The 10,494-nt window shown below is 46.8% G+C and overlaps 1 protein-coding gene across 1 annotated transcript in view; it reads right to left on the reverse strand.

Moving 5' to 3' along the window:
* Positions 1-2,965: 2,965 nt before the first annotated feature.
* MEGF9 (multiple EGF-like-domains 9) overlaps positions 2,966-10,494 on the reverse strand; it is a gene marked incomplete at its 5' end in the record, with an annotated part of 22,062 nt that continues 14,533 nt past the window's right edge. Inside the window, 3 exons of the mRNA XM_010019004.1 lie at positions 2,966-3,475; positions 7,319-7,591; positions 8,456-8,599. Of these exons, the coding sequence (XP_010017306.1) occupies positions 3,021-3,475; positions 7,319-7,591; positions 8,456-8,599 (872 nt within the window). The remainder of the gene's footprint in view (positions 3,476-7,318; positions 7,592-8,455; positions 8,600-10,494) is intronic.

The following is a 10,494-nucleotide window of genomic DNA, read 5'->3' on the forward strand; positions in this document are numbered from 1 at the left end:
GCCATGTGACGAGCACTGTCCCAGTGCCACATCCTTGCTGTGCTCCAGTCCCTGCTAAAGAACATCCTGTGCTTTCCTCTGCTGTCCAAACCCAGGCAGCCAGGTCCCCCCTATCCGGCCAAGCTTCCCATCACATCTGTGGCAGCCATCTACATCCCTTCATCCAGATGTGCAGCCACAGCAGCACAGCTGTACCACCCTCCCTTGCACGCTGACTGTGAAGCATCCTGCCCACCTCCTCTTCTCAAACCTGGGGCTCCAACACAAAGTGTTGAGAGTAATTTGGAGGTCAGAAGCAGCCCAGGTGCAAACACCTCCTGCACCATGGTAGGCACAGACTGGGAGGGCTCAGAATCTGAACTCACACTGTGGTTTTGCCGATGTTATTTCTACAGTGAGACAAAACTCAAGGCCTGTTCCTGGTCCAAAGTAGCCAACAGTCATCCCAAAATCTGAGGAAGAGGTGGTTTGTGGCAAAGAGCACTACTAAAACATTCTGGAAACATTAAAGTGAACAATCCATCCTTCAATTTGCCTGCCAGCCTTAGTCCCAGAAGCTAACACTTCCTAAATCACCTTTCCCCACCCTATGAAGTGACCAAGTGCAAGTGTATCCCTAAATCCACACTGCTAAATAATTACAACTTTCAGGAAATTTTCTGCTCTTCCAAAGTTTGATGAGTGACTCGAGGATTAGCAACATCCAGATTTTCTCCTCCACTCCTCCCGTTTCATAACTCCAAGTAACATTGCTCTGAATGACATCAGCCAAACTTGTTACCTAAACTCTGGGACCTCACCCAGGCCCATAGCAGGCAATAGGAGCTTTTCCATCAGCTCAGTATCACATTCTGCCCTTCCAGTTGACCATCTTCAACTCCTTCCCTTCTTACTTGCTGTGCCACATCTTTAAAACAGGCAAGCAAGTTTTTGAGGCAGAAATGGCACGTTTGTGCATGTGTTTAAAGCACCTATTCCCCCCTATTCCCACCCTCCCAAAAAAAGTCTCCACTGATAAGAAAAACCTCCATGCAGCACCAGAAAGCAAATAAATAATCACCACATTCTTCCTACCATTTCTCATCTTGAGAAATACTTCCTTTTGCCTGGCTCTGAGGATGCATCAGTCAGCTCCTGCTGACCTTTAGCAGGTACTTCATTTATCCTCAGCAGCAATCCCTTGCAGAGCACCAACACGCACAGCAATGCAGCTTTAGTTCTGAGGTTCCTCGTGAGTTAGTTGAGGGGTTTGATTCACACCCTGCTTAAATGTAATAGCATTGATTTTCACAGCCTGGAGTTGGTGGCTCCCCGGCACAGGGAGGGCACGGTGCCTGCCTTGAGGCAGATACCAGGTGAGGAGTGACCTTCCTGTGCTGTGCTCCCCATTAGTTGTTCTCCCCTCTAAGAGTCCACCAGCATCCCACAAAAATCAGGGGAATCAGGGACACAGCTGATTCCCCATCACCACCACCTTGTGCTACATACATATCCAGAAAGCATCCATGCACTTTTAGCTTTTAAGCCTAGCAGCTCTTTAGCTGAAAGCCATTCCCACCCAAATCCAGGAGATTGTGTTGCTTTTGCCCTCCAAGAGGCTGCTTTCAGCCCTCTGACATGTCTCCCCTATCACTGTCAGTGCAGGAGAGATGGGAATGAGCTCCACTCACACCATGAGCAGCCGCTTGGGAAAAGCTCAGCCATTGAGATCAGGCTCTCAGTGCATTCATGACAGTGTATTTGCATTTTGTATGGAGATTTAAAAGCAAGTGACAGAATGGTACATCCAGTTTTTGGACACTTACTAGGCCCTAATCATGGCAACACTGGTATTCACTCTGTATGTAAAGGAACAGGGAAATTTAACAGATGCAAGTAGGGAGCACTCGTGTGTTCTCTAAAAAAGAAAGTTAGTCAATGACACTAGAAGAAAAGCTTTAAGCAGTCGCTGTTTGCCAGAGTCCCAGCTCCAACAATATTGCCATCTAATTTACAGTATTTTAAACAACCCTCAGTTTTTGTTTCCTTTTTAAACAACGCCACTAACCGCTGTACAGTTAAAATCTAGAGGATAAAATATGACTTGGGGGATAGGGCAGGATCAAGGGTTGGTTTGGTCTTGGGGGGGGGTGTGTGTTTTTGGTTGGTTGGTTGTCTTTTTTGTACAAATAATTACAAATACAATTCCAAGAAGATATATTACATTTTATATACAGAACACACCATTGCTATCAGGGTAGGGTATTAAGCCTAGCTTTTCTTTTTACACGGCAACCCTGAGATGTCTTTGTCGTCTTCCCTTGCACAGAAACTATACAAGTTCATTAACTCCTTCTAGAAAAACCAAAATGGATTGCTATGATTTAATAGCACCATCACCCTGTATAAATATTCCGAAAGGGAAAAGCTTTGTCTTTTCCCTAACTCCAATGTTTTGATTCTTTATTTTTTCCGTTTCCCTGCTTAGTGGAAACTGATAATGGTGACTTTTTTCAAGTGTGCACCTCACTCGTCTACTTGCCTTTTGGTAGTACAGTGAACATCTCCCCTTTCTCTTTTTGTCCTCCTTTTCAAACAAATTTATATCAGGAACTAATATGAAGCCTTTCCTGAAAACCCACTGTTAATTCATGAGCTACTTCTCAAACTAAAGGATGAAGACGTAAGTGTTAGATTGGCTGGATATCAAGTAGCTTTTGATGAGTCATGGGTAGTGCTTTCTCCACCCCACCACTTCTTCATAAGAAAAATATTTCAGATTAGCATCATCAAGCTTTTAACAACAGTGAACTCTGTGGATCTTGATGGAGATCAGGACACTGAATGCACTTCACCATATTACCTGAAATTCGGATGTACTATCCTTTTCTCTGTTCACCTGCAAGCTACAGCATACCCAGCATAAAGAGTATCTGAAGAGCAAATTCCTCTGCGTGGAGCCTTGGCACGGATTCCTGATATCCCTTCAACAAGCCCCATAACTTTTCCAAGCCAACTTTGGAATAGCTGGATCACTGCTTCTAAGCTTTATAGTTATGCATGGGAGTCGTCAGCGTTAGCTGTCCATTCGGTGCGACTTCATTCCCGTCATCTTCCAACAGCCCTGAAACATCAGCGTTGGGAATGCTGTCATGGTAGCTGCTAAAACTGATGTTGTCCTCTTTGAGTTCAATGGTCCAAAAAGGAGCGTTGAGTTTTCTGTTCTGATACTCACGGTACATGTAGACAGCACCCACAAAGCCCATTAGTAGGACCACAACAATGATAATAACTGTCAAGATAATGATGTTAAACTGAGTCCAGGACACATCTGCAAAAGCAGAAGTGGTGTTGTCAGAGGAACTCATGGGAAATAGCATCTGTATAGTTGTTGGTGACAATGTACTGTTTATCACTGCAGTTGAAAAGGATGTTGCCTTGGTGGCATTTGGAGCTGAAGTTGTGAACTCCCCTGTTTCTGGCCCAAGAGTGGCTTCTACAAAACAGATAAAAAGTGGTCAATAAAAACATGCAAAGCTGGTGTTAAACATAAAAGTAAGAGATTTTACATTTACATCACAGTTCTTATGGCAATAAAGTCTAACAAAACAGATAAAAAGTGGTCAATAAAAACATGCAAAGCTGGTGTTAAACATAAAAGTAAGAGATTTTACATTTACATCACAGTTCTTATGGCAATAAAGTCTAAACTGTTAAAGCTGGTATTTTCTCACAACAGTTTACAAAAGTAGCCAGGGTTGGGCTTGGTTCTTTTAAGTAAGTCTGTGTGTTAAGTGCTCACTGACTGCAGCATCCCCATGAAAAATCTGGGGATGGAGGGGTAGGTGCAGTAGCCAAGATTCAGTGTTAGCTACATCCACAAATCTCACAGTAACCCCCAGTCTGCATAACCAGAAGCAAAAAGTAACCAAATCATCCCCCCAAAAAGACTGTGGATGTTCTCATTAAACTTTTGAGTTTGGATCCCAGTTTGATTTCAGCTGCTGGCATTTGTCCACACATGAAGGATGAGAACATGGGAACTATCAGACTGCGCCACAAGCTCCGTCTTTCTCTGGAGCCTGTTACCAGGCACAAAATAGCCAAGAACCTGCCTTGCTTCCAGGATTGGGATAACTCCCTTCTCAGACCTAGGAGTAAGTGACATGTTAACACCGGACATCTCATAAGTGGAATGCAATTTCATTATGCCTTTTTCAAACCAGATGAGCCTTGGAAAGCATCATAAAAGCCTGAATATTAGGCTCCCAAATATAACTTATGAAGCATCTTTTCACAGGAATAATCTGATCTATTTTAGGTTCTCAAGTCTAGGAACCCTCCAGAAGCTGAAGTGTCAATCAGCCAAAATGCTCTCTACACCTATTGCTTCACAGGACTCTCTGCACCCTATTTCCCACTCTCTTCCATTTCTCTTTGTCCTATCAGGAATGCAACTTTATTTTAAACCCACTTACAGCTGCAGCAATTACAGCTGATGGTGCTGTTGTATTGATCCAGCTCTCCCAAAGAGAACGTCTACTAATTATGACTGAGGAGAGTCACTTCCAAAGGACTAATTTTGCACTAAGCTGCATCTCCAATGGCAACAAGAGCTGGAAATATTCAGCACATCTCTTACCACAGGCCCTCAGGGGAACTCCCACAAGTTAACTTTGGGCTGTCACGTTCCAAGCTCAGGCAATGGAGAAAGAAACTCCTATGAAGGGGGCATCACACATCTAATTTAGGCTCCTCTTCAGAGTCCCCTCCCTGCAACAGCTCCTCTATTCTCTGCAGGTCTTGCCTGAGGTTGATAAGGATATTCAGGATGCTGAATGCCACAAAGGCTTTTCTCTGTGGGATCACAGGCAGAATTTTGCAGTAGGAAGCAACGTGACAGGAGCAAGAGGTTCCTGGATACAGCTTTGGGAGAAGGGCACGAGGAATTCGGTCATCCTTTCCAAATTCCTGTATTAACACTCAATTCTTGGCAACCCCTGGCTTGGTAGCTATAATTAGAAATAAAACCCCCAGAACAGAGACAATGGCTGATTCACCAGCAAGGAAACAGGACTTTGCTGGGCTTTATTTGTGAGTCAGCATCAGCTCAGCGCTGGCAGGGGGACATGGGTGAAAACATTTCCTGGAACCGCCGGTAACGTCATGGTGAAACAGTGCCCTGCTCTGAGCATGGGCTGGCGCTTTGTGCTGTGACACAGCGATGCCTGTTCCTGCTCACCAGGGCTGTGCCAACCCTCCAGATGTCCACAAGCAGCTCCTTGAGAGCGGCAGATGTTCAGTCAATGGGCTGCTTTGGCAGCTTTGACGTGAGCGTCATATCCAGCTGCCTGATTGAAATGCAGTCCCTGCAAAGCTGCTGCTACCTCCCGCAGTGAATGAGTCCCAGCAGGAGCCAGGCCTGTGCCAGCAGCCCCTGTGCCAGCTCTCAGGGATGGCAGTGATGCTGGGCTGGGTGGCACGGGGCCACAGTCACAGCAGAAACACCAACCACCCAGGGGTCTAAAACACTGACTTGGGTCATCCCACACATCCTTTGGGTATTCTTTTCCATCAGCTTTGAAAGCATCAAAATCTTGGTCATGTTTAAGACTCTGAACACCTCCTGTAGATATTAGAGGTTGGGTTTAACTTTATGCTGGCTTGTTTAAACTGCAAGCACTTAAACAGAGACTTAAATCATCATCTGGGTGATGATTCTGCTCTAGAAGCCACTCAAAACTAGGCCACTCAATTGCACTAGTCGTTTATGAAAATCTTAACTTAAAAGTAGTTAACACACAGTACCTCAGCATGTCAATTTTTAGGCAAATTGTGTGTAAGAAACCAGAAGGAAACTCTGTGTCTCTTTAGTTGCTTAATAAGAAAGGGAAAAAAGGGCTATCAAAGAAAAAGGAAAGCTAGAAGAGTGTGTCCCAGCCCCTTTGAAAGGGGACAGTCCTTCCTACATCAGGAATTGGCTATAACAATGCTGTTAAAATCAAACTGAGTGGTGACAACTGCAAGCCTCCAAGCCAAGCCATACCCATGGCTTTTAATGCAGCAAGGTCATGCAGCTCTCTGCACAAAGAGCTGTGCAGGGGGAGGTAATGGATGAGCTGATGCGAAAGTGCCATTTCCAGCCCTGTAACGGTACAGTTCCAGCTAATGAGCATTCAACTTTTCTGTATTGATCATCTCTCTGAGCAGAGCAGGACGCTGTGATTACACCTCCAGAGAGCAGCATGGGAGTGAAAACCACATTAGCTCCTAACAGAAGATCTGAATTACACCTCTGCTGGTGACAAGGACAAATTCGGGCCCAGATATTTTCCTAAACTCTTCAGGTCTCTTATCTAATCCATAACACCAATCATGTTTCCATGCATGGAGCTGGAGATCCACCTTGTGGACCAACCTCCTGATACCCACTGAAGGAGCAACTTAAGAACCATTTTCTCTTGTTTTACTAAGAGTCCTCCCACTGTGCAGTAGCCTCTCGAAGTACCAGAGCTAGTTTGTGTCAAAGATGCTGCATGCAGTGTCTTGAATGTGGATCGAAGACTGACCAGAGACCCCCAGAGTGGATATGAGTAAATTCTGGGGTTCACTTGCTAATACCTAAATTTAGTCCAAATATTGTTTGCAGAGTATGAGAAGTGACAAGATTTACTATAAACACCCTTTTTAGGGAACTAGGCAGTGCTGTTGGATGGACTAGTTAATAAGGACAATTCACTGGGCGCTCAGATCATGTATATCAAGCAATGGACATCTGAAAACCTACATTTAAATACACGGCAAATAGAGCTGGGGTTTTTTCCAGCTTATTCACTAGAGGTGTCTGCTGCAGGGTGGGAATCAGGGTGGTTACAGAGCTAAATCTAAATGAGATTTCAAAGCCAGTAGGCACCGATATGGTCTGGTTTTCTTCCCTGTACCACAACTAGATGAATCTAAACCAATCTGAACAGTAGGTAACATTCATTGCAGCCTTTCAAGGGGCCTACAAGGATGCCAGAGAGGGACTCTGTATCAGGGACTGTAGCAATAGGACAAGGGGTGATAGGTTTAAACTGAAACTGGGGAAGCTGAGGTTAGATACAAGGAGGAAGTTCTTCCCTGTGAGGGTGCTGAGGCGCTGGCACAGGGTGCGTAGAGAAGTGGCGAATGCCCCATCCCTGGCAGCGTTCAAGGCCAGGTTGGACACAGAGGCTTGGAGCAACCTGCTCTAGTGGAAGGTGTCCCTGCCTGTGGCAAGGGGGTTGGAACTGGATGATCTTACAGTCCTTTCCAATCCAAACCATTCTTTGACATGGATTTGAGAAGCATGTTTTACCTTTCTTGGTGCAGTTGGTCCCGTCGGGGTCTCGGATGTAGCCATCCTCACACCGCTCGCAGTGGAACCCGGCGGTGTGGTACAGGCAGCCGATGCACTCCCCGCTGTCCGGCCGGCACACGCTGGGTGACTGCGCTGGGTCCACGTTCCCGTTGCACTTACACCTCACGCAGATGCTGTCGGAGTTGTAGTAGCCATTGTCACAGCGGTTGCAGTTCGGGCCAGTGTACCCAGTTTTGCACTTGTCACAACTTGGGGCACTTTCACCAGGCTCTGAAGAATACAGAAAACAAACAGGGGATGTGCCATAGCCCCTCAGAGAGAAACACCCGCGGTGGGGTTAGTTCTGAGGGACCTGACCACAAGCCACTGTGACAGAAATCAGCCACCGAGTATTAACCAATCTCAGATTTTAAGCTGAAAATACAACTTGTGAACTGCAGCAGTTTCTTTGTCCCTAAGGGTTAAAAAGAAGCTTTGGGGGGCTTCTGATGCCTTGTACCAGCATCACAGAGCACGCTCAGCATGGTGCTAAGCAAACAGATGATTACTCCTGAACATTTCCATCTCAAGCAGCCAATTTCAGAAAACAGCTGGAACTATATCAGGAATGTTAGGAATCTACAGGAACTTTTGGGGATATACAAAGCCAGAGGTGCCTTGATTGCAAAACTGATTAGGGAAATATCAAGAAAAGTCTTATATGTTTATTACAGTTATAACTTCTCTTGGATATGTGAAAATAGAGCAGGTAGATTGGGGAACCTCTGCTTGGAGTCCCACGGAGATGCTCAGAAGAGGGCTCACTGTGCTGTGGACAGCTACATGGCCCTGCTGGGCACCTCCTGTACCTCTCCTGGCTGCCACAATCCCAGCAGTTTCTCTTTGCAAAACTCTGCAGGTTCTTCAAGGCAGGTTGCAACCTGCAGCAATGAATTTTGATGCCTTCCACTGCTCTCACAAGAGGCAACACAAGCACCAGGGATGCATCATGCCAGGTGCTGCTGCCACGTGCCCTGGTTCCCACAAACAGGTTTATGGTATAAACCCCTTACTAGGCTGATGCACAGAGTGGCAACTTAATTGTAAAGAGCTACTTTCATTATCTGAAGAGTTAGACCAAAGGGAAAGCCTTACGTATGCGGCAGGTTCCGGTCGATGCCACTGTGGAGCACGGGCAGCGATGGCAGGAGTGGGCAGGATGGGTGCTTCTGTAGAATCCCTCCTTGCAGAGCTCACAGTGGTTTCCCTCGGTGTTCCCCTGGCAGTGCAGGCAGATGCCTGGGGAAGGGACAGGAGCACAAGCAACCATTGAGGAGCAGGAACTGGAGCGGAACATTCGGAGCATGAATCCGCATGGAGCACTCTCAATTATCTGAGCTCACAGGTGATTTTTGGATGCCCTCTGGCCAAAACATGATCTTGGCCTCTTATGACCTCACCCCCCCCCTCCATATGCACACACATAATGTGAAAAAGTAGGTAGCCCCAGCAGAGAGATGCCCACAGCTCATCACTGAAAGGTCAGCACAGGTAAACACGTGCTATCAATACTAAATGGTCCTCAAGGGAAGGGATTTCAGTTTGCATTTGTATCAGTGAGATGGAATCCTGATGCTTCAAACCCCCACTGCCATGAGAGGTCCCTCCAGTTTATTGCCTGTTTTTTTGTGCACAGCCTCTTCCTACACCACAGAGCTGGTGCTCAGGGTAAGGAAGTGCCACTATCCTGCTTTGGGGGCAGATGGCTCCATCCCATCCCCTGCAGCTCCTCCATCTCCATCACAGGTACAAGACAGCAGCAATTATTGACCTTCCCAGAGAACCAGAGGAGAACTGGGGGTCCGCATGGGCCACATCTCCTTCCTGGAGGATTCAGGGAAGCCCCTGAATCACAAAATCAACGTGCTGTGTCTTAGCAGAGGCTGTGTCCCAATGTCCCTCTAAATTGCATTTGTGGCCAGAGAAAGAAATACGTCCCTGGTTATAAAAACGCAGCCTCTATCAAAAGCCCATCCATCAACAGGAACATCCTGTAATTCAGCAGGCTCCTCGACAAGGTGGCAGTGACCTGGGGGAAGCTGAGATTATTAAATCCCATGTACAAAACTCTGAAAAGGCAACAGCCACCTTCTAACAAACCAGGGCAGCACAGAGTGGTTTATTCCCTGCATACAGAAGCTCAGATAGGAGATTCACTGAGCTCATCTGGCAGTGCTGTAAGGAAAAGTCTCATCAACATTAACCACACAAAACCCCCTGAATTAGGTTAATGCTGATTGTTAAAAAAGAAAACAAACCACACAGCAGATTCTCTTATTCATGTTGGAGCACTTTGGCTCCCTTGCAAGCCCAGCACGCTGCACGGCTCCTTCTCTTCCCACAGCGATGACTCTGCAGCTCAGCATCCCTGAGCATCCCCAGCATGTCCTTGGAGCCGAACCTCATGCCAAGGGCAGGAAGCAAACCCACTTTTGGGATGATTCACTGGCACAGTGGTGCTGGCAGCACCCTGATGACTAAGGACGCTCACAGACAGCTCCCACATGCTGTTTGCTCTTCACCCAGCAGCTTGTCAGCCACGAGCCAGTGGTTTTTGTGGGAGAGATGTCAGGGTTTGAGGGGAAATGATCTGCTGGGCTCGGATCCTCCACTTGCAAACCTCCATCAGCCGCTCCAGTGGGATGCCTGGGACAGACCAGCTTGGGGAAGGTTAATCTGCCCCGTCAGCAGCAAGAGTGCCTTGAACAATGCTCTGCAGGCTTTAATAGTGGCATAAATCTGGAGCCTGTACAGTGTTGGTCATTTCAGGACCAATGTCTTTCCCATCAGTGGGAATTACTCACATTTCTCTACACCAACCCTGTGATATGGCTGTGTTTCCAGTGAGTCAGCAAGTTGCTCAGCCGTGCAGAGCATGCATGGGCTTGCAATTGGGTATCACTGTGGAAAGCCTTAATAATTAATAGCACTTCCCATCCCAATAATGCCCTCAGGACGGATCAGACCTCCCAATACCCCAACTGGGAAGCAGCAACCAAACCCACTGCACTGACACAACACGGGGCACAAGGGTCGTGTGTCAAAGGAAGCGCTGTTGCCTCGGGAGCTGCCCGATTCCCAACCCAGTGGTATTAAATATTCCTCCTGGCCTGAGGAATGCCGAGTGTCGCCGG

This window comes from Nestor notabilis, unplaced genomic scaffold (genome assembly GCF_000696875.1).
Source record: "Nestor notabilis isolate BGI_N333 unplaced genomic scaffold, ASM69687v1 scaffold8317, whole genome shotgun sequence".
Lineage (NCBI taxonomy): Eukaryota > Metazoa > Chordata > Aves > Psittaciformes > Psittacidae > Nestor > Nestor notabilis.